This window comes from Trichechus manatus, unplaced genomic scaffold, assembly GCF_000243295.1.
Source record: "Trichechus manatus latirostris isolate Lorelei unplaced genomic scaffold, TriManLat1.0 scaffold00055, whole genome shotgun sequence".
NCBI lineage: Eukaryota > Metazoa > Chordata > Mammalia > Sirenia > Trichechidae > Trichechus > Trichechus manatus.
In genome coordinates, this window is record NW_004443991.1 from 8,185,342 (window position 1) to 8,210,485 (window position 25,144).

Below are 25,144 nucleotides of genomic sequence, written 5' to 3' on the forward strand. Positions count from 1 at the left end.
CGTCACTGGAGAATTCTACCAAACTTTCAGAGAAGAGGTAACACCACTTCTATTAAAGGTATTTCAGTGCATAGAAAAGAATGGAATACTCCCAGACTCATTCTATGAAGCCAGCATAACTGATACGAAAAACATGAAATGACAACACAAAAAAAAAAGGAAATTACAGATCGATATCCCTCATGAACATTGAAGCAAAAATCCTCAACAATATTCTAGCCAAGTGAATTCAACAACATATCAAAAAAATAATTCAACACGATCAAGTGGGATTTATACCAGGTATGCAGGGATGGTTCAACATCAGAAAAACAATCAATGGAATCTATCACATAAATAAAACAAAAGACAAGAAACACATGATCTTATCAATCGATGCAGAAAACGCATTCGACAAAGTCCAACACCCATTCATGATAAAAACTCTCAATAAAATAGAAATAGAAGGGAAATTCCACAATATAATTAAGGGCATTTATACAAAGCCAACAGCCAAAATCATCCTAAATGGAAAGACTTTGAAAGCATTCCCCTTGAGAATGGGAACAAGACAAGGATGCCCTCTATCACCACGACTTATTCAACACCGTGCTGGAGGTCCTAGCCAGAGCAACTAGGCTAGAAGAAGAAAGGGCATCCAAATCAGGAGGGGAAGAAGTCACACTACCTCTATTTGCAAACAATATGATCTTATACACAGAAAACCCCAAAGAATCCACAAAAAAACTACTGGAACTAATAAAAGATTTTAGCAAAGTTTCAGAATACAAGGTAAACATACAAAAATCAGTTGGATTCCTTTACACCAACAAAGAAAACCTTGAAGCGGATGTCACCAAATCAATACCATTTACAATAGCCCCCAAGAAGATAAAATACTTAAGAATAATCTAACCAGAGAAATAAAGGATCTACACAGAGAAAACTACAAGACACTACTGCAAAAAACTAAGAGAGACCTGCATAAGTGGAAAAATATACCTTGCTCATGGATAGGTAGACTCAACATAGTGAAAATGTCAATTCTACAAAGCAATCTACAGATACAATGCAATCCGGATCCAAATTCCACCAGTATTTTTTAATGAGATGGAGAAACAAATCACCAACTTTATATGGAAAGTGAAGAGGCCCCGAATGAATAAAGCATTACTCAAGAAGAAGAACAAAGTGGGAGGCCATACACTACCTGATTTTAGGACCTATTATATTGCCACAGTAGTCAAGACACCCTGGTACTGGTACAACAACAAATACATAGACCAATGGAACAGAGTTGAGAATCCAGATATAAGCTTATCCACCCATGACCAGTTAATATTTGACAAAGGCCCAAAGTCCATTAATTCAGGAAAAGACAGTCTCTTTAACAAATGGTGCTGGCATAACTGGATATCCATCTGCAAAAAACTGAAACAAGACCCATACCTCACACCATGTACAAAGAGTAACTCAAAACAGATCAAAGACTTAAATATAAAATCGAAAACAATGAAGATCATGGAAGAAAAAATAGGGACAACACTAAGAACCCTAATACATGGCATAAACACAATAGGAACCATAAGTAACAATGCACAAGCACCAGAAGACAGACTATATAAATGGGAGCTCCTAAATATCAAACACTTATGCTCATCAAAAGACTTCACCAAAAGAGTCAAAAGACAACCTGCAGACTGGGAAAAAATTTTTGATTACGACAAATTCGATCAGCGTTTAATCTCTAAAATCTACAAGATACTGCAAAACCTCAACAACAAAAAGATAAATAACCCAATTAAAAAATGGGCAAAGGATATGAACAGACACTTCACCAAAGAAGATTTTCAGGCAGCTAACTACCACCTGAAATGCTCACGATCATTAGCCATTAGAGAAATGCAGATCAAAACTACAATGAGATATCATCTCACCCCAACAAGGCTAGCATTAATCCAAAAAACACAAAATAATAAATTCTGGAGAGGTTGTGGAGAGACTGGAACACTTATACACTGTTCGTGGGAATGTAAAATGGTACAACCACTTTTGGAAATGGATTTGTTGCTTCCTTGAAAAGCTAGAAATGTAAGTACCATACGATCTAGCATTCTTGCTCCTTGGAATATATCCTAGAGAAATATGAGCCGTCACACGAATAGACATATGCACACCCATGTTCACTGCAGCACTGTTCACAGTAGCAAAAAGATGGAAACAACCTAGGTGCCCATCAACAGACAAATGGATAAACAAATTATGGTGTATCCACTCAATGGTATACTATGCAATAATAAAGAACAACGATAAAGCTGTGAAACATCATATAACATGGTAGAAGCTGGAACTTATTATGCTGAGTGAATTTAGTCAGTCACAGGACAAATACTGTATAAGACCACTGTTATAAGAACTCAAGAAAAGGTTTAAACATAGAAGAAAACATTCTTTGATAGTCAACACGGGTTCGGAGGGAGGGTGAGGGTTATTATCTAGATAGCAGATAAGAATCATCTTAGGCGAAGGGAAGGACAGCACACAGTACTGGGGAAGTCAGCACAACTGGACTAAACCAAAGCTAAGAAGTTTCCTGAACACAATCAAATACTTTGAGAGACAGAGTAGCAGGGGTAGGGGTCTGGGGACCATTCTTTCAGGGGACATCTAGGTCAACTGGCATAACAAAGCTTAAGAAAATGTACTGCATCCTCCTACTTTGGTGAGTGGCATCTGGGGTCTTAAAAGCTTGCAAGCGGCCATCTAAGATGCATTAACTGGTCCCAACCACTTGGAGTAAAGAAGAACGAAGAACACCAAAGACACAAGGAAAGTATTAGCCCAAGAGACAGAATGGGCCACATAAACCAAAGACTTCATCAGCCTGAGACCAGAAGAACTACACTGTGCCCAGCTACCACCAGTGAATGTCCTGACAGGGAACACAACAGAGAGTCCCTGATGGAGCAGCATAAGGATGGGATGCAGAACTCAAATTCTAGTAAGAAGACCAGACTTAATGGTCTGACTGAGACTGGAGGTACCCCAGAAAGCATGGCCCCTGGACTCTCTATCGGCCCAGAACTAAAACAATTTCCAAGGCCAACCCTTCACACAGGGATTGGACTGGACTGTGGGACATAAAGTGATACTCGTGAAGAGTGTGCTGTCGCAGAATGGGGTGAGCAATTAGGGTCACATAACAATGTATGTACAACAATTTTGTATGGGAGACTAACATGAAATGTAAACTTCATTTAACTACAACAACAAAAAAAAAAGACATATGATATTCTCAAATGGGGGGGAAAGAAAGTTTTAAATGTTTCACACTTGTGGCTTAAATCACTTCCTAACAACCCAATACAAAAATTTACAAATTCCCTCAAAGCTTCTCTGTCTATTCCCTGGATTTTCTCTTGTCTCAGTGGAAGTTACATTAACCTAGCAAGGTTATCCTTCTACTTGTTCTTAACCTTTCCCTCCCATAATCTGATACCACTTCAATTATTCCTTCTTCCCTTACATCTTAAATCACTTCCTACCTACAACCCTTCCCATGAATCTATGAACCTGTCCTACAGCACCCCAACAACAAAGTTATTTCAAATCTGCTCAAACCCTGAAGCCATTAGAACGTTCTTTCCATGAGTTGTCACAATTCTAGAACGATTTTTACACTATCCACACACTCATCACATGAGTGAAACTACTTTACAAAGGCCAAAAATGGCCTCTAACCACGATAGTGAAAAGTTCTTAAATTTTCACCCACATTGGTGTTTTCTACAGAACTTTAAACTACCTCCTTTCTATCCAAGAAATCAGTATGCTCTAGTTTTTTTCCTATCCATCTTACCATTTTTCTTTGGCAGGCTCCTCCTTCCTTTTTGCCATCTAATTATAAATACACCACACACACCGCTCAAAAAATAAAAAAAAGAAAAAGAAAAAGTAATTCTCTGATTTTTTCTAGTTTCACCTTCTAATCTGCCTTGGAAATTCCATCCATTTCTGTATCTTGAAATACTACTCTAATATACCTATCTACCATTATGTTATCTGTAGTTTCAACTTATCTCTTGAATTACACAATTTTCTAACTCAAAAATGGCATGTCAAACTCAACATGGTCAAAAACAAACTTATCATGCACCAATCCCCAAGCTTCCTCTTTTTCTTTCTCCCTTCCTTATCTCATTAATGGCATCACTGCCTTCAGAGTCAACTAGGCTGAAAACCTCAAGAGTCATTTTCACTTAACCTTCTCTTTCATCCTCTATCTACGAGGGGTCAGCAAGACATGCAGATTTAACCTCCAGAATGACTCCCTCATTTGATCCAACACTTTCTATACCTATTGCCAATTCTTTAGCTCAGCTCTTCATTATTTCTTGCTGACTGCTTTAATTCCTTTTGATCATTCTCCCTGTTTTTAGTTTCTTTTCTTTCAACCCATCCTCCAGAATCAAGAGAATAATCTACCAAAAAATAACCTTGAGTTTCTGTCTTCCTACTCAAAAGCCTTCAACAGTTTTCTACTGCCTACAAGATAAATAAAAGCCAAATTCCTTGATGGTGAATTCAAACCTTCTATCATCTTTCCCTAACTTACCTCCTCTCACTCAACAGCCTCCCATTACCCATCACTTTTTTGACCTGATATGTCCTCCAACTCACTCAGGTCCCAACCATCCTCTAAAGAACAGCTGGATAACACCTCCTCTATGCTTCATTCTACACCAACTTTTCACCCCTAGCCAGCAGCACTCTTCCCCCCGCCATACTATGTCAAAACACTTTACTATATTATAGCATTTATTATTCTACTGTATGGTATGGCTATTTATAATTGTCTGTCTGTCTAGAGTTAGGATTTGATAAATGAAGATGAAATCAACAAAGCATATAAAGCAACTCGGAAAGAAAAGAAGTTGATTCAAATTCTGCATAGTAAAAATTTTGTGGAGTTAACAGATTACAAACTGATTAAGGCTTCCATTATATGTATGTCTAACAGCACAGGGATAAATCAAGATACCTTTTGGCAGAATTCCTTTAAATCTTTTGCTTTATCAAAAAGCTCTTCCTAGAAGTTACAAGGGGCCAACTTTAGGGTCACTTCACATCTTTCAGCACAAAAGCAAAATCTAACTCAGTACTAAACAAAATTACCTGGACATTTAATGTGCTATAACCCTGTATCCATGTGTACTAGCGCCCATGATTCTGCTAACATAGAATAACTTACGGGTAAGTGGGAGTATTTATGGGGAAAAATTCAAATAAAAGCTATTTCCTTTGCTAAGGGCCCTAAAAAGGCCAACAATCAACAGGCATCCAAAACCAACGCTTTACTCCACGTGCAGCATTTTTCAGCGATATGAAGAATTCAACTTAAAAAAGAATATTTACTCTTATATTTTTTAATTTCAGTATCTAAATTACTCATCCTTGACTGACAAACTTAAAATTACATTATGGTCACATTGAAGTTATAAAGGTAGAGAAAAAAATTATATTCCAAGCTTGACAAACGTATTAAATGTACTGAAAGTACAAGGCAGGAAAAGGCTATTTGGCATCCTCACTTTTTAAATGCTTTCAAAAAGCCTTTCACTCATGTAATTTCAAATAAATAACAAGGACAGCAAGACCAAATGTAGGCAAATACTCAACTTGTACTGCTCTTTAGCATCAATTAATTATTTTTTAATTTCCCAAACATCCATGTATGCTCAGGACATTAAGTATCTATTAGATGGAAAAATGTTCCTTCTCTCTTCCATCACCTGGCTAAGACGCCTGTGGAGACCACGCTCAGGAACCTCACATTAATAAATTATCACTCCTACCATACTGATTAGCAATCACTTCCTTACCCTCACACCTCAGCAATTCCAATGAGAGCACAACAACGCTGTTCTTAAAAGGCAATGGCCAGCGGAGTCCAGACACACAACTGTCTGAACAGTGGCTAGAAAAACAAGGCTTCTTAAATGGCAGGTGGATGCTCTCTACTCTGCTCCCAATGCACTTTGTAAAAGTCTGTATTACAGCCCTTTCCATACTACATGGCAATTATCCATTTATATGCCTGGCTCTGATGCTGTTCTCTGAGCTCCTTGCTGCGTCAAGGGTGGAGTTATGCCTGGTTTAGCTTTGCATCTCCCATAACAAGCACTTAGCAGGAATATAGTTTAAAAAAAAAAAAAAAAAAAACAGTTGTCATCAAGTCAATTTGACTCTCAAGAGTAGAACTGCCCCATATGGTTTCTAAGGAGCAACCGGTGGATTTGAACTGCCGACCCTTTGGTTAGCAGCCGAGCTCTTAAACATAGCGCCACTAGGGCTCCAGGAACCTAGTAGGTCCTCAGTAAATATTAAGTTTATGAATTACTTAAGAAACCTACCTAAGTAGCTTTGGAACAGACCACATTCAGAGTATATTTGAACCTAGATGTAGATTCATGACTAACAGTTCTGTCACTGTATCACATATGGATCCCCTAACTTGAGGAAATTTTGGCCAGATTTACAATGGCATATATGGTTAAAACCAGAAAATATGTCTAAATGGGATGCTTTTGGATATCTTAATAATCTTGTTTTCCCCCAATACAGGTACCATGTCAACCCCATGCTACTGATATTCTGCTACAGAACACTTTACATCTTACAAGGACTATAACTGAGTAGTTACCATCTCCTACTATCAGTGAGCTAGTACAGAAAGCCTGCCTTATGAAAACATAACCATTAGTTGGAACTGGAATCTCAGTTGACCATTTTAAATCCTAGAGGCCAAAGAACATTGAAACTACACACTTACTACATATTTTTTCTACAGTTCAAGACTGCTTTACTACCCCCGGTAAAACAAGTTATTTTACTTTTAAGTAGCTAAGACAAAGTGAATTTGGAGTTTGTTTTCATATTATACCTCATATTGTATTATCTGCCCTTGTGAAAATGCTTCATAAAAAAAAAATGCTAACTATACACTAAAACACAAACCCAAACTCACTGGCATCAAGTCGATTCCAACTCACAATGACCCTATAGGACAGAGTAGAACTGCCCAAGGTTTCCAAGGCTGTAAATCTTTACCAAAGCAGATGGCCACATCTTTCTCCTGTAGAGGCTAGCAGGTTTTAACTGCCGACTTTTTGGTTAGCTGGTGAGCACTTAACCACTGCGCCACCAGGGCTCCTAACCTTATACACTAAATGCTCCCTTTTATATCACTACCCATTAGACATGAAGCTTATTATTTTCTGCTACTGACTAGCTAAATTCATGCTATGGCAGTTATTTTACAAAACAGGTAATGTGTCAAGGAATTAACTTTTGGACTAATAATAAAGCTCTGATGTAATCATCAGGACCATGCCGATATCATGAACCACTTCCTTTACTACTGACAAATAAATGATAAACACATGTGGGGAATGCTTTTGCATTACACAGTAAAATAAAATATATTGCCTATTAGAAATTACCAATGCCTTTATATTACTGTGTGATAGAGTAGAAATAAACATACAGAACTGTTTCACAGTAATTTATGGGATTTCCCTCCACAAAGCCTATGGACAGATGCATTCACAAATGAACACAATTTTCATCTCTGACAAATAATGAAGACAAATATGAAAAGCCACAGCAATGCGCCTTTGCCAACACCGCACCCATATTCCACTAAGTGGAGACTTCAGATAACAGATTATCTTGTGAGTCGAGTTTCTCAAGTAGAGAGGCTAAACCCAAACCCGCAAAAGGGGTTAGTAAAATAAACAATGGCAGATGCTTAACTATCGACTAACCATCTATTTTACCACAACTCATGGTTAAATAATTAAAAGTGCATAAAATTTATGTTAACAATCCATTATAGACCAAAATTATGCACACCATCCATTTTATAATGTTTCCAAAGTGATGACTTTATAGTTACTACATCTGACCACTTCCTTATATAAATCTTTTCTGATTTGATGTTCTAACCAATACTCACAAATGTACAAGTGTTGACTACTCAAAGAAGGGGATGGAGAGGGAGGGGCAGCTCTCTTTGTGGAATCCGATCCATTAGTTAGTTGCCCATTAATATAACAGATTGGAGTCCTGGTGGCGCAGTGGCTAAGAGCTTGGCTGCTAGCCAAAAGGTTGGCAGTTCAAATCCACTAGGCGCTCCTTGGAAACCCTGTGGGGCAGTTCTATTCTGTCCTATAGGGTCACTATGAGTCGGAATCGACTAGTAAGCAACAGGATTTTTGGAATATAACAGGTAAGTACACAGAAACCTTGAATTCCTTCTCTTACCCCCAAGTAAGATTAAGACAAAAAGGGTAACCTTCAACTGCATAATCTTTGGAAAAGCAAAGAGAGTTAGCATTGTGCCTGCCAAGTAGATTCACTCCGCCAAAGTGCATACTTCTCATTCTTAAATACCCAATGCTAAAATCAAAACCTTACCCCAAGCAGAAAGTTTCAATGTTCTGACACCATGACATCATTTTGTCTGGAGCACTTTAATACAACAATTTGAATAAACTGGAAGACGCTTAAATAGGTCACACTGAAGCCGAAAACGAAGGATATTTCTCTGGCAAAAATATTCTGGCCCTGCATATACCACCACAGGCCACAGAATGACAGGCTTACCATCCATCTATCCGTCTGCACTTTCTACACAAATATATGAAAATAAAGTTAATCTTGTCACCTTCCTGTAGTACTAATCCTACTGACAGCAGTTGTTTGTGGCCAGTATCTGCACACTGCTGCAAGCCAAAGCAAAGGTGAATGCCACCATAGGACTTCATGGAGGATTTAGCGCATCCTTACAAAGGAATCGGGGGCGGGGGGACCTCCGTTTCTGTCGTTATAAAGATATGAAAATCCTCAACTAAATTTGTAATAAGCCCTAAAAATCTACGAAGTAAAGCCACGAGATGCTATGAACGCTTATCAATATGTAGAGGACAGCTTTACGGCTTCAAAAACAAGAGCTGTTCACCTGGCAAAGCAGCAAGCCACATCTCCATCATATTTATTGCACATTCCTACTTAGTAAGACAGGACACTGACAGTTGCAGTTTTCTGAGCAGATCCCTGTAAAGTATTCAGGTTGCCTTTTGAACTGGAGTTCTCTGGACACTAACATCTAGCTTCATTTCTTCTCATGAAATTTTAGTTCATCTGAAGTCAATATGCAGAAACCACAGAGGTTTCTGGTAGTCTCAGTCCCACCACCCCAACATAAATTTTCCTTTCGCAATAAACAATGTGAATCAAAAAGGTTTCCTGTTTGAAAATGGAATCATAGATGAAAGCAACTGTAACTCTACCATTAAAACAAGAGAAAAGTTTCTTAATGAAGATGAACTCTCAAATATCAAAATGGAAACTATTTCTCTTAAGTGTTTGTTTCCTTACTTAAGGGCTAATTGGATTTTTTCTCAATATTCTCAGCAGCACACATGTGGCTGTCAGGAGCGTTCTCTCAGAGATTTTTCTTAAATTACTTGTTTGCACTCTGTTATCTTAGAGCAACACAACTTCACATGAGACACAATAAACACTTGCAAACACCATACACCAGCAAAAGCAGCCAACACTAAAAGCTTTGCATATCTGAGTCATATAGAGGAACTCTGAACCTTGAAGAGCAGGACAAAAGTTAAAAAAAAAAAGTCTCTGTTCTGAATCTAACTTTCCAAAACTCAGAGAATGAATGTAAGGAAAACAGTCACCCAAAATCAAAAGACTGTTGCCATAATGATAACTACTTGAAATTAGGAGTATAAATAAATCTGGAAAAACCATACCCAGGATGAACAGGACCAAGTACAGGCACAGTCAGGCAAAACTCACCACTTTGTCCATGAGTTTCCAAGTTTTCTCCACAGTCCTGCGATCTGCTGCTGCTTGCTTAGGAGGTCCAACTGCATCCTGAATAGCATCAATAATACCCAAAATTCGACCCTTCCGGGGGTTTCCTCCTCGACCACCAGGGTTTCTGCCATTCATAGAATTTGCCATCTGGAATCTTAGTTCTTTGAACGACAAAGGAAAAACAAAAAAAAAAAGTTAGTTTGTCATGAAAATATTTACCCCACAGAAACTGAACAGGCTTACTCATACCCATTACATCCTCCATCAATGAGAACTAAACTCAGGATTCTAAATCCAACTTTTCAATGAGAGTGTGAATTTACACTCTCAATCTTTACACACAGTGACTTTAGGGGCAGTGACCCTAACCTTTGCTTTTAGAATGTTAACAAAGATGTAGCCTCCCACATTTCAAGTAGCAAAGGCTTAATTCCCAATTAATAACAAGAAATCAAGTTAAATAGGTCTCCTCCAACTAGATAAAAACACACAGCGTTCTCCCCCTCCCTGCCTTAATCCCAGTTCAAAATCTTAGAACAACTGAAGCCCGCAGTAAATACCTTGGGAGCCTCATTAAGAAACCTCCCTTTCCTTCTGTTAGTTTTCGCCAAGTTACAGAAACGTAAAGATCACTCCACACAAGAGGAAGGGGCACCTCTGTTGTCAACAAAGGCGGAGGAGCTGGATTTTCCCGGCTAAAATCGGCAAGCACGGACACACACATAGTTCTTTGAACTGACGCGGTGAGTAGGTACCCCCAGATTAAGAACCAAGTAAACCAACAAACACCACACCATTTTAAAAGAGTGAGAACGCACAAGCGAGGACGCGGAATAGAGAGCGCACGTCTTTCGCTCCCAGCTCTCTTCTCGCCCACGGGGGTGGCGCGGAGGAGGGGAGGTGCAGAGCTTTATTCGGGACGCCCGGGCCCCCTCCCTGCACAGCCCCTCCGATGCCACCCCGGGCCTCGCTGAGGGGAGGACAGTGGGCACCGGAGAACGAAGCGCCCTCGCGCCTCGAGCGCCCGCAGGCGGTCCACGCTCCGCACTCGGCCGGAAGCGCACTCCCGAGTCGCCAGTGATCCCAGCCCTCCGGCTCCCTCTCCTCCGGCTCCCCTCCAGGGCCCTGTTCGGTTCCGGATGTTAAATACCCCTCTGCAAACTGTGCCTGCGGCCGCGACAGCAGCTGGGAGCCCTGGCTGTCCCTCTGTCTCCGTAGCCCTCTCCTGGCTGCCCCGGCCCGGCCGGAAAGCAGCGCCAACCTCTCCGACGCCCCTACCCTCCTCGCCGTCTGTGTCCAGGGACACAAGAGTGCGCGGTCCAGCCCCACGCGCACGCAGCCCAGGGAGCGTGGGCAGCGCGAGCCGGGAGTGTGGACTCACCGTACTGTCACCGTCCCCGGGAAGGAGCAGCCCGGAGCACGGGCCACCGAAACGTGGAGACTCAACAACTACTGTCCAGACCAACCTACAGCCGTTCTCCGCTCCCGAAGACTCTCCCGGAGGCTACGAGACGCCGCGCAGCCCCAGCGGAGAAGGAGACCATTCGCTGGACACCCCACCCGTAACACAAACTGAGACCCAGCCGCGGGGCGGGGCCGGGGCGGGGCCTCGCGCAGCTGGGCCAATTCCGGGCGCCCGCAGGCTGCCCGACAGCGGGCGGCGCCAATGGGCGTGAGGCGCCCGCCTACTCGCACTACCGCCCCCTCCACGTCTTCCACCGTACACAATGGCCCCAAAGGAAGGCCCGCTCGCCGCTCGTCCCAAATGAAAAGGAACTCGGAGGGAAATGGCGGGGCCTGCACTCGCCCTGGAATGAAAGTGCAAAAGGGAAAGGAAGTGAAAGATGGGATGCAAGGCACTAGGGAACTCACCAATAATAGGTGTGCAGGTGGGCGTGAACGCCGGGAGGGGGAGCCGAAGGGACTGGGGCTAAAAGGCGGGACTTCCTGCCTCGCTCACCTACCTTCCTAGTCTTTTGTCTCATAGCAACAGAGTAGTGGCTGGGAGGGTGTTGCTTCTCTAGTCTGGGCGGGTCCGAGACTGAAGAAATTTATCTCCCTAGGGCTGCCAAAGTCTTCTATCCAGGACAGCTGCCAAACGTGACTAAGATATTGCTTCTTGTTGACTATAAAGGAAGGGCAAGTCACCAAGTTCCTAAAATGAAGTGTAATTCTCACTTAGAATAGGACTGAGGTAATAGCCAATTGCCAACCAAAACTTCCTAAATTACGGACTATTGTTTCTCTTTTACCGTTAGTTCCTAGAGGGATTGCAAATAGATTGACAATACTAGCTAAATATCCTCTGCTGATTATGCGTGCAGATTATAAGAAGCCCCCACGGTGGGAAAACCAAAATCCAAGCAATTTCTGGTAGACTCGTTGCACCTTTTTGTTTAGTACAGGTTTCTGCATAAATTGACAGAAGAGAAAACAGCTTTTGTATTTCGTCTGAGTCGCCTTTGCTCTACATGGATTTTTTTCAATTTTAATAAAAACAACCTTATTACATCTGCCATTCTCTCCCAGCATTTTCCATCTTTCTGTGGCTCCATCCTTTCCCTACTTGAAAAGCTCACATCGGGCTAGTCTTAAAAGGAAATAGCTACAGTGCTGGGACCCTTCTTTCAACGAGATTACAGATTAAACAAATATCTTTCTGTTTATCTTCTACCCTACCACACATGCTACTAACAGTTCCTTCTAGACTGTCTAGGGAACTTACTTTACAATTAATAGTGTTGAATACACTTTACAACTTGGACTTCTCAGATATTGTGATGTTTTGTTTTGTTTTTTATTATCTCTACCATTTCTCAAACCAGTTAACTTGATTAAATGTTTCTCAATTGTGCTAACCACTTTGAAACTAAATAAGTACTTTAATACTGTGATTATTTCTGTGAAGGTTCCTGACTTACTATAAACATGCTTTACAACCCTAAATTTAGATAAGATTTTCATTCTATGAAAAACAAAAAATGTGCTCTTTCCAACTACTCAGAAGATAAAATGTGGTTGTGGAAGTAATTCTGCTTTTTTTCTTTGTCATTATTTCTATGCCAATATTTATAGATTAGTTCCTTGTTTTCACTTTGTGTTTATCTGCAAAAGTGTTCAGCTTCTCAATATGTCCTACATCCATCCATATCTCCTTTACTAATAGAAATAGCACCTACATCTACTAAGGGGAGAGTACAAAAGAGAAAAACTTACTGGGTCACCTTTAAAGTAAGTCTAAAAAGAGGAAAAAGTATGTACAGAAGATTTTCAGGGCATAGCAAGACAGTGCCTTAAGGTAACATTATAACTAAATATATGACTCATACTCATATCTGGATGAATGAAGAATAATTAAAATACATGTTATAACATATGTCATTCCTTTTATGTTACGTTATGCACCTTCAAGAGATGACAATGGGAAAATGACACTGCCTATGGTATCAAGCATATCATGTTGATGGAAATGACAGTTTTTGTGGTATGTGGTTATTATACATATATGCACATGTATATAATACATGTGTGTATGTACACACGTACATGTACATGTTTGTCGATGTTAAGTGTCCTTGAGTTGGTGCCAACTCATAGCAACCCTATGTACAACAGAACAACACTGCTCAGTCCTGCGCCATCTCACAATTATTGCTATGTTTGAGCCCATTGTTTTGGCCACTGTGTCAGTCCATCTCGTTGAAGGTCTTTCTATTTTTCACTGACCCTCTGCTTTACCAAGCAGGATGTCCTTCTGCAGGAACTGGTCCCTCCTGATAACATGTCCAAAGTACATGAGACAAAGTCTTTTCATCCTTACTTCTAAGGAGCATTCTGGCTTTACTTCTTCCAAGACAGATTTGTTCATTCTTCTTACAGTCCATAGTATAGTCAATATTCTTCACCAACACCATAATTGAAATGAATCAATTCTTCTTTGGTCTTCCTTATTCATTGTCCAGCTTTTGCACGCGTATGAGGTGATTGAAAACACCTTGGCTTGTGTCAGGCGCACCTTAGTGTAACATCTTCGCTGTTTAACACTTTAAAGAGGTCTTTTTCCACAGATTTGCCCAATGCAATATGTCCTTTCACTTCTTGACTGCTTCTTCCATAAGTGTTGGTTATGGCTCCAAGCGTAATGAAATTCTTGACAACTTCAATATTTTCTCTGTTTATCATGATGATGTTTATTGGACCAGTTGTGAGAATTTTTGTTTTCTTTATGTTGAGGTATAATCCATACTGAGGGCTGTGGTCTTTGATTTTCATCAGTAAATGCTTCAAGTCCTCTTCACTTTCAGCAAGCAAGGTTGTGTCATCTGCATATCGCGGGTTGTTAATGAGTCTTTCTCCAATCCTGATGCCCCATTTTTCTTCATATTATTTGCTCAGCATACAGATTGAATAAGGATGGTGAAAAGATACAACCCTGATGCACACCTTTCCTGATTTTAAACCACACAATACCCCCTTGTTCTCTTAGAAAAACTGCCTGTTGGTCTAAGTACAGGTTCCTCATGAGCACAATTAAATGTTCTGGAATTCCCATTCTTTGAAATATTATTCATAATTTGTTATGATCCACAGTGTCAAATGCCTTTGCATATTCAATAAAACACAGGTAAACATCTTTCTGGTATTCTCTGTTTTCCGCCGAGATCCGTCTGACATCAGCAATGATATCCCTCATTCTAAGTCCTCTCTGAATCCGGCCTGAATTTCTGATAGTTCCCTGTCAATGTACTGCTGCAACCATTTTTGAATTATCTTCAGCAAATTTTTACTTGCATGTGATATTAATGGTATTGTTCTGTAATTGCCACATTCTGTTGGATCACCTTTCTTTGAAATGGTGATGTATATGAATCTCTTCCAGTCAGTTGGCTAGGTAACTGTCTTCCAAATTTCTTGGCATAGACAAGTGAGTACTTCCAGAATTGCATCCATTTGTTGAAACATCTCAATTGGTATTCCATCAGTTCCTGGAACCTTGTCTTTTGCCAGTGCCTCCAGCGCAGCTTGGACTTCTTCCTTCAATACCATTGGTTCTTGATTATATGCTACTTCCTGCAATGGTAGAACATTGGCAATTATTTTTGGTACAGTGACTCTGTGTATTTCTTCCATCTTCTTTTGATGCTTCCTGTATCATTCAGTATTTTGCCTATAGAACCCTTCAATATTGAAGATCAAGGGCTGAATTTTTTCTTCAGTTCTTTTAGCCTGAGAGATGCTGAGTGTGTTTTTCCTTTTGGTTTTCTAAATCCAGTTTGTGATGATTAAGGTGTGTGTCAACTTGGCTGAGCCATGATTCTCAGTGGTTTGGCAGTCATACGATGTTGTGATCACTTCCATGATGAGATTTGATATAATTTGATCACCTCCATGATGAGATCTGCTGTGAGTAGCCAATCAGTTGAAAGAGAATTTCCTTGGGTGTGTGGCCTGCATCGAATATAAGTGGATATTTTGGCAGGGCTCATGGGCTTTTGGTCCCTCTGGATCCTGCAGCTGGCTCCTGTTCATCTGACCTCTGGTTCTCAGGACTTCAGCTAGCAGCTTGCCTGCAGTCTTGCCTGCTGGTCTTGGGATTCATCAATCTTTGTCGGTCCCTGCAGCTACATGAATTAGGAGACGCCTCTGTCTTGACCTATGAACTTGAGACATTCCAGCCTCTGCAACCATGTGAGCCATTTCCTTGATATAAATCTCTCTCTATATATATATATGTTTATACGGTTTACTGGTTTTGCTTCTCTAGAGAACCCAGCCTAAGACACAGGTCTTTGCACATTTCATTATAATACTTTTCTTTGTCTTCTCAAGCCGCCCTTTCAAACCTTCTGTTCAGCTCTTTTACTTCATTTCTTCCATTCACTTTAGCTGCTCTATGTTCAAGAGCAAGTTTCAGAGTCTCTTCTGACATCCATTTTGGTCTTTTCTTTTTTTCTTGTCTTTTTAATGACCTTTTGCTTTCTTCATGTATGATGTCCTTCACGTCTTACCATAATTTGTCTGGTCTTTGGTAATTATCATTCAATGGTTCAAATCTATTCTTGAAATGGTCTTTAAATTCAAGTGGGATACCAGAATATTAAATACAGTAAGTTCAAAACATGGAGAAAACCTACTTTGTCCTGGCAATGTGCCTCATTGTACCCCATCTCATTTCTAATATTTCATCATTCCATTTGGCAGATGTGAAAACCACTCTTTTTCCAGGGTGATTGGACCCTGAAAAATATAGGTCATAAACCCAAACTCACAAAAGAATAATTTATAGTACAAAACCATGAAATTATATGAGAAATATAGCTGGCAATCAAACCAGTATTAACACAGGCCAGTTATATATTCATTTTTATACCCAGGAAGCCAAATTAAGACCAGAAAGCTCTAAATGAATGTATCAATCAGAAGAAGGAAATTACTTATAACAGTAACTCAAAAATGTCACTAGAGATTAAATATCTTCCAAGTATACAGAAAGTTTTCCCTATTGGTTTCCAAGCTCCCCATTTTCAATTTACAAGAATTTTCTTTTTCTATGTTTTTTTAGATCTCTTGATGGCTTCAGGAGACAACATTTATTAGTTATTTATCTTTATTTTATCAGCTATTCTTCTAACTGCTCACACACTCATTTATTCAATAAAACTTTTTTGAGCATCTAATATATGCCAAGCACTAAGCTAGACACCAGGGAATACAGTCATTGTTCTGAAAGAGAAGGTAGGCACATAAAGACATTATTATAACTCAAGGGGTAAGAACAATGATTTCTGTAGAAGAAATCATTATGAGAACACTGAGGAAAGACATCTAACCCAGTTTGGAAAAAGCAATTACTAAGCTGAGATATACAAAACAAATAGGATTTGACAGTAATTATAAGAGGGTCATTCTAGTCAGAAGGCTTCATGAATAAGGACGTAAAAGAAAGAATCATCTATGTATGCACAGGGAATAAGGAGGTTCATTTGATGGGAAGCAGAGAATGCTAAATAAAAGGGTGACAAGGAGAACCTGAAATGTGCAGAAGTGGTAGAGGTGAAAAATAAGTGATATATTTGACAAGTATGGTGTGACCCGAATACTCCACAGCATGTTTTCTCCTTTTCAAAATGGGCGATTGACAGCTTGGCATAACTAATGCCATAATGAACCCGTAAGTTTTTTTCTGCCTGCCTTCTTCTTTCTGCATACCTTTGTTAATGACTTTGTTTTGCTCTATCCAGCCACCTGTGACTTACGACTACCCACAGGAAGATTAGAGCCCAGATGTCTGACATATATATCTTTAACCTGATAAGGAGATGTCCGGCATGTATCTGTTTAGGCTGATAAAGAGTCTCTTGTAATTACCTTGTAATGAATAAATAATCTGGCTGTACCATCTGTGGACTACAAAGACACTTCTAACTCTTGTAAAAATCATATATAATCTGTAATGTAAAAATGCGTTTTGGGACTCCATAGAGACAGCCTGTGTTGCTGTCAGATTCCCCATTGGTGGACACCTCCTAAATAAACTTTCTCACTCTTTCTGACTTGGAGTACATTTCATTGGCTCAACTGCTCCAGGCACAGACCCTAACAGGGCAACAATGGGAAAAGTGGTTCCAAATTCTCTGCACATTGGAATAGAAGTTCCCAGGCCCCAATCTCTAAAGATTCTGCTTTAATTGATACAGGATATTTTTAAAGCCCCTCCAATGATTCTAACTAGCAACCAGGGTGGAGAATCAGTGATTAGTAAATTTAGTAGTCACTGACAATTGCATGAATATGTGAAATGTAAATATTTTAGCTTTAATGACTGGGTGAAGGATAGCTCTAACAACCAAGGTAGAGAATTTCAAAGAACAATCTATTTAGGGAAAGGGAGCATGAACTCAGTTTTGAAAATGGAAAGTTTAAGGCATCTATTGAATGAGCAGAGGGACATTTTAATTAGGCAGTTGAATATGTATGAACAGAGGTTTATTAACATTCACACCTGATACCTGAGAGTTACGAAATCATAAAGGGACATTATATAGGATAAAGACAGCATTAAATTTTGAGTTGAACCCTGAGGATCAACATAAAGAGAAAAAAAAAAAGAGAGAGAGATCACAAGACAGAAGACAGAATAGAGAATCACAAAGAAACCAGTTGAGTGTGGTACACAAGAAACCAAGGGAGTATAGTATTTCCAGGCAAGGAGCAACAATTTGAAATGCAGGAGGGAAGTCCCATTATTTATAAATAAATAATTGTCAAAACATCCATTGGGGTTAACAATTTAGATATCATTTGCAACCTTAATGGGAGTAATGTCAATTGAAAAGTGAGTTGAAAAGAATGGGAGATGAGAAAATGAAAAAAAGTAGAGATTATTCTTGTAAGAAATCTGTGTAAGAATGGAGAAGAGAGTTTATACAGTGCTTATATGTAAATGTGGTTTCAGGTTGGGGTGAGGGGAACAAAACTTTGGAGTGAGAAAAATTTAAGCATAAGTTTATATATTGAGAGACGAATTAGAAAGAAAGAGATTAAGGGGCATCTCATTGTTAGAGAATGAAAAAAAGAACTCTTGAGAATGAAAAGGAAGAGACATGGGTTTATTTAAATGCACATAAATCTCTTATGGTGGTGAGAGGTTGAGTGATTATACCCCCATGCTTGATTATGCTCCATTTCTACTAGATGAAGTTGTAGACAGAATCATCCCCTCAGATTGAGAGTGATAAATGTTTAGAGTTGAAGGGAGAGGACAAGTAAGAATAGGACTGAAAATCTATTGAGGTCATAGTGGACTTTGTGGAATACAAAGAGAAATTCACAAATTCTTCCAAGTTGGATAGCAATGCCAACTTGGAAAAATTTGTGAATTTCTCTAGTAGTGCGCTGGGAAGGAAGATTGTAGCTTTAAAACAGGTTTGCTGTTCAATTAAACAGGTATAGCAGAACTACCAGAACGAAAGAAATCAAAGGTTTTGGTAAGAGAGTATTTCAAATGGTCAACTACGGGGTTCAAGAAGGACCAGGAAAGAAGAGACAGTAGATAGAAAACAAAAGAGAGTAATTTTGTTAACATGGAGTACATGCCTCTACTTGCCAGAAAAGCCATGTTATATTAATCTAGCCCCAAAAGAAATTATTCCTCTCTGGTTGTGTGTATGTCTGTGTACATGTGTAAAATTTTACATAGATATGCATGGTATTTTATGTCATTGAATATACTTTTAGGTATAGTTCTATGTATAGTTAGATATATTTAAATACTAATTGTCTTTTACAGCAAATTTTCTTTTCCAGTAACCAAAGTGAAACAGGAAATAAAATGCTATTTCTCATAATAATAAAGTATTGATTTAAAATGCTCATAATATTTTTTTAAAATAATGAAAGATGCAAAAAAAATCTGTTAAATTCACTTTAATATTGGTAAGTGAATGAGTTGCTCAAGAATCAAAAGAAGTAAAAAAAAAGGGGGTTTAATTCATTTGTAATCACTAACTTGTGTGCACGCCCTTTAAAACTATGTGAGATCAGTAATAACCTAGAGAAGAAAGTGATCTTATAAAATGACATGCAAAAGTATAGGATACACCAAGGACAACTTTCTGGACTACTATATGCATTTTTCAAGTGCCATTTAAATTTCTAAATCTACGAGTAAATACTTTATGTTCATTAGTGAGATTCATTTTCATTATTAATGAGTGTTGCATACTAAGAAATCAGCATAGTAATCAAACCCCAGATTTCTAAAAGTATGTACTTTTATCTATTTACAGATAAACAACAAAAAAACAACTCTTGTTTCTGTCTTCCATCTGTCAGGATCTTTCAACAGACATTTTACCAGTAATTTATGAACTGGGTTTCAAGTCTTCCAGTCAATGCTGCCTCTTGGTACGATTTCAATGGTTTTCCATTTTATCGTTTCTCACAGTGTCTTTATATGGCCCCTCTCTGCCACTCTGACCAAGCCTACTTTGCTTAAACATTCTTAAGTTCCCAGGACTCACCTCTCTAACCTCTTCAGTGTCAGAACTTATGAACTTAACAACGTTGTATTCAGTTTTTTCAGTCACCTAGTTCTCTCTGCCCTTCCCCAATTGCCTCATTGAAAATTTATGATAAACTTTCTCACATGAAGGGGTATTTTAGCCCAATGTGTTATTCTTCGCCAAATAATTTCATTTTTTTCAAGGATAATAGGATGAGTTTTCAAGGGGAATGTTTTAGGCCAGTGTCAGGCTCAGGTGGGATTAATGAACCTCTTTATCTAATGTGCCCCCCCATCGAGTACCCCCCACACCACAAGGAGTTTCTTAGTCCACTTATACACATTATTTTTATTTGTTTTCCTGTCATGTGTTATTTTCTTTTGCCTGGTGACTATAAGAAAACAGATATTTTTTATATTAAAAAAGAAGATCAAGACAACTTTAGGTTACTATTTAAACACTGGTATTAAAGAAGAAACAGATGTACTTTTTAATATAATTTTATGACCTAAACAAGCAAGAATGACAGGCAGGATGATATCGGGAGATATGTGAAGCTTATGTTTTCTATAGGACTGGAATGGAGTATTCACATGAATTATGCTTACCTATGAAAGCAGATGAAAGCCTCTCCTATGAATTACAGTTGCATCTAAATATAAAGAAAAAAGAAGTTGAAAATAAAAGGTGGCATTTTGGAAGGCAGTCTCTGGGAAAAGACTGAGGTGATGAATACAATCGATTTTCAACTCTTCTCCTTCCCCCTTTCCTGCTCTCTAAATGACCTCTATTCAATTTTCCATCTTATTCTAGCAAGTCACAAGAAGATTGTTGAGAAGGCAATCAAAATTGTGGACACTGATTTTTTAAATGTACATAAAAGGATAAATGAGGAGATTGTTTGAATTGAGTGTGAACAGTAGAGAGAGAGAAAGAGAATGAGAGAGACAGAGACCCAGCTACCACCTGCTACCAAAAACAAACTCAAACCCATTGCTGTTGAGTCGATTCCAATTCAGAGCGACCCTATAGGGCACAGTAGAACTGCCCCATAGGGTTTCCAAGGACTGCCTGGTGGATTTGAACTGCCGAGCTTTTGGTTAGCAGCCTAAACTCTTAACTACTACACCGCCAGGGTCAATTTCCTAAAGAAACATTGAGGGGGATGGGGAGGGGGGAAGTTAACAAAAATTCTTGGAGAAATAACCACTTCAACTTTTTCCAGTTGCTAAATCTCTTGACAGCCTTCTTTTTCCTTCAGTTACAAATTAGTCTGCAAAATAAATAAATAAATAAAAGCAAAACCGTTTACTTGTCCTACAAGTTGCTTTTCTTTTTCTTATGTTCTTCCTTACTTGGTTTTTAAAGCATGGAACAATTCTGCTGTTGCATCAAAGTATATAAAGAATAGCCAGAAAGCATTTTCTCCGGATCAGGTGTGAGGTAATTCTTGCATGAAATTAGCTATTTTTTGGCAGAGATAAAAATAACAAAGTGCATGAAATGCTACCATGGCTCATCCAGCTTTCAACCAGGCTTCTTTGCTAAATTCAAATGTGGATAGCATGTCCTGTGCCTCTTCAACCTTAAGGTGACTGATGGAAGCATTTCCTTATACCTACGAATATTGACAGAGAATCACATTTTTTTTTCCCACGGTCTAATGATGTAGGAAATAAATGTTACAGTGGAATTGAGATTACATATGCACAATTAAACCGTGTTATTGATAGAAAATGTACAGGACCGTGTTATGTATTCCAGACCTTCTCCCATACACACTGTAAGTTGGGTCCGAGTAATTTATGAAACAATTTAATATAAATATATAATTACAGTGCCTATAATAAAAGTAAGAAAGAAATGGACATTTAACATGGACAAAAGAAGTCAGAGGATTCCCCATAGTTAAAGTAAGCTAGCCCTTTAAGAACACTGAGGCAAAAAAATGTAAGTTCAAAGTTGGGGATTAAGGGTTGTAGGACAGAATGCACAGAGAAGGCGTTAATAATCAACTTTATACGTCCATGTGAAAGAAAGGTAACAGTCCCTATGCCAGAAAGTTTACATTGAAAATGATAAATTCCAACCAATAGTAATGATTAAAATTATGGAGAATTTGAAAGCCATAATTAGGCGTGTGCACTAATTCTGTAGCCAGTTAAGTTTTAAAGTTACTGAAAAGGGGAAAGGTAAAAAAAAAAAAAAAAAATCTGCATATTTGAGGGATATTAATATGACCAAATATCTAAGAAAACATGGCAAGGAAGGTACTGGTAACAAGGACTCTTGTTAAGAGGTTGGTTACCTAGTTTAGATTTGAACAGTTTAGGATCTGGAATTATGTTTTAGCACTAGCAGAGGGAATAAATAAAAAGGTTGGGTATATTTAAAAGAAGAAGGACCATGACTTGGACTCTAATAGAATATAGTTACAAAAAAAAATCAAAAATATTATTTCTCTATGTCTTTCTATCCATGTATGTAAATATATATGCATACATATGTAGATAAGTAGATAAATCAAGAAGGGGAACAGACTTTGGGATATAATGAGTCTATTTTTATACACTTTGGTTTGAGGCCAGATTAAATCCAAAAAACCAAACCAAACCCACTGCCATCAAGTCAATTCTGACTCGTAGTGATCCTATAGGATGGAGTAGAACTACCCCATAGGGTTTCCAAGGCTGTAAATCTTTATGGAAGCAGACTGCCACAAAAAACTCCTTTTCACTGAGGTTCACTGCCTTCTTCTATATAACAATATCTAGGAAATAACAAAATTTGTCCACGGGGAAATATCTTAGGATAGAAGACAAACTCTGGTTAAGAAAATCCAATTCTTCAATTCCAAATATACAACCATATTTTGTAATATAATGTTGTTGATGTTAGTGCTGTCAAGTCAGCCCCCAACTTATTGTGACCCCCTGCACAACGGAAGGAAATGGTGCCGAGTCCTGTACCATCTCCATGATCGGTTGCAGATTGGACCATTGTAATCTATAGAGTTTTCATAGGCTAATTTTTGGATGTAGATCACCAGCCCGTTCTTCCTAGTCCATTATAGTCTGTAAACTCCACTGAAACCTGTTTAGCATCATAGCAAGCCTCCACTTTCTATGATGGATGGTACACAGATGGGTGGTAGCTGCACATGAGGTACATTGGCCAGAAATCTAATCCAGGTTTCCCACATGGAAGGGGAGAATTCCACCACTGAACTACCAATGTCCCCTTGTAATATAATAGCCTTTTCTTAAACACACCAAGAGAAATTCCATTCCCACTTGGACATTCCTGATTATCTAAAGAAAACTCTTCCTTACAAAGAACCAAAATAGAGATATTTTAGTAACCTCAATTCTGCCACTTGGAGCCATAGAGGAAAATGTAATCTTACTTTTGCTTGGAAGCTCTTCACATTATGTTAATGTAACATCATAAAATCTCCTGAATTTCCCGTTCTTTAGGATAAATTACTCTAGTTTCTTAAACTGGTGTTAATTTTATTTGGTTTCTATCCAGTCCCTTGACCTTCTGGTGTTTCTTTTCTGACATCCTCCAATTTGTTTGTACCTCTCTTAAAACATAGTGTTCAGATCTGAATACTGTTGCAGATATAATCTCATTACATAGTATATTTGCACTTAGTCACTTTACAGGCCAACTTTAAGGTTTTACAGACCTTCAGTTTATTGCGGCCGCCTTCTAAAGCATTAGATTGGAGACTATTGGCTCCTTTACCTGATTTAAGCTGAAGTATGTTTCATCCAAAAAATGTTACTAAGTTATTCTCTCCCAGTCTTGGTTGTTTAAATAAAGTCATTAATTGTAATTTTCTCACCAACCATCAGTTAATAGATGCATACACAAATACGCATTCACCCAAACTGTAGATCACTTACCACATTTACTGCTTTATTAGGAGCAAGCCCAAATCTAACAAAGATTTTCAAGTTTACCTCAAAGGACCTCATCACCAGTATTGGAGGAGAGGCCTCAAATCCACTGTAGACAATTTCTCTCACTGATTAATGTCAGCTTTTATGTGACACACAACATTGGAGGACATTTTATCTAATGCTCAAAATGGGTAAACATATTGGAAATGCCTCAACTGTTTTCTTGAGGCATGATCCAAGGTTAAGCTTTAATAAGAAATAGAAATTTAATAGGAGAAGAAATTTTACAATTGTGTCACGTACAACACATAAATGGGTATGCTGAATCAGGATTTGAGGAGGATAGTCTAAGACGCCCTGGTGGCAAAAAGGTTAAGTGCTCGGCTGCTAACTGAAAGATTAGCGGTTTGAACCCACCAGTGGCTCTGCTGGAGGAAAGACTTGGGATCTGCTCCCGCAAAGATTACAACTTTTGAAAACCCTCTGTCACATGGGGTGGCTACGAGTAGAAATTGACTTGATGGCACCTAACAACAACTATCATTCTTTTTCTGGTGTGTTTTAGGGTTTTGTACTTCATACATAGCAGCTTCCAATGTGTAATATTTAACTAGTTAAGGAAGCCCATCAAGGTGGAAACAAAAATGTTTACCTGAAGTGTAAATTGGACTAAATTGGGTGGGATTCATTCCAAAGACGCCTTAGTGCTAAGTGTATCATAAAATCCACATTAAAAAATAGAAAAAGAGTTAAAAATAGCCATTAAAGCAGAATGTTTGAAAGTTAAGTATTCTATAAATTCTAGCTTAATCAAATAGTTAAAAAGTTGGGGAGAGATGCTGAGAATGAAGCAAACTGCTTGATATCAGGGGAAATTTAATTAATAACCTGACACCAAAAAAAAAAAAAATCTTGGGTCCGATGAGGCCAGAAAATTTGCAGATAAAACCTGAATTAATAACTTTTGATGGGGCAGAAAAGACAAAGCAGTGGAAGAAATGAACTCTGCAGTGACTAAAGTAACTGTAGTTTCATGGTTTATAGACTTCCATGAAGGACACTCTTTTCATAGCCTCAAACCAGATTTATTACAGTTTCTGAAGTAAAGACATTAGAAACATAGACACCCTGACAGGTAAAATCAGAGTATTTGTAGGCCTGGAGCTGGGCACTTAAAAATAAAGATTCCATGTTTTTGTTAGTTGCAGTCAAGTCAGCCCTGACTCATGGCAACTTTATATGTAACAGAACAAAACATTGCACAGTCCTGCGCCATCTCCATGATCTTTGATATATTTGAGACCGTTGTTGTGGCTATTTTATCAATCCATCTCATTGAGAATTCCTCTCATT

General features: G+C 38.7%; 1 protein-coding gene across 1 annotated transcript in view; it reads right to left on the reverse strand.

The window, feature by feature from the left end:
• Positions 1-10,038, reverse strand: part of CBLB (Cbl proto-oncogene B) — a 243,189-nt gene extending 233,151 nt beyond the window's left edge. Inside the window, exon 1 of the mRNA XM_004378154.2 lies at positions 9,859-10,038. Within this exon, the coding sequence (XP_004378211.1) occupies positions 9,859-10,026 (168 nt within the window). The 5' untranslated portion in view covers positions 10,027-10,038. The remainder of the gene's footprint in view (positions 1-9,858) is intronic.
• Between the last annotated feature and the right edge of the window lie 15,106 nt (positions 10,039-25,144).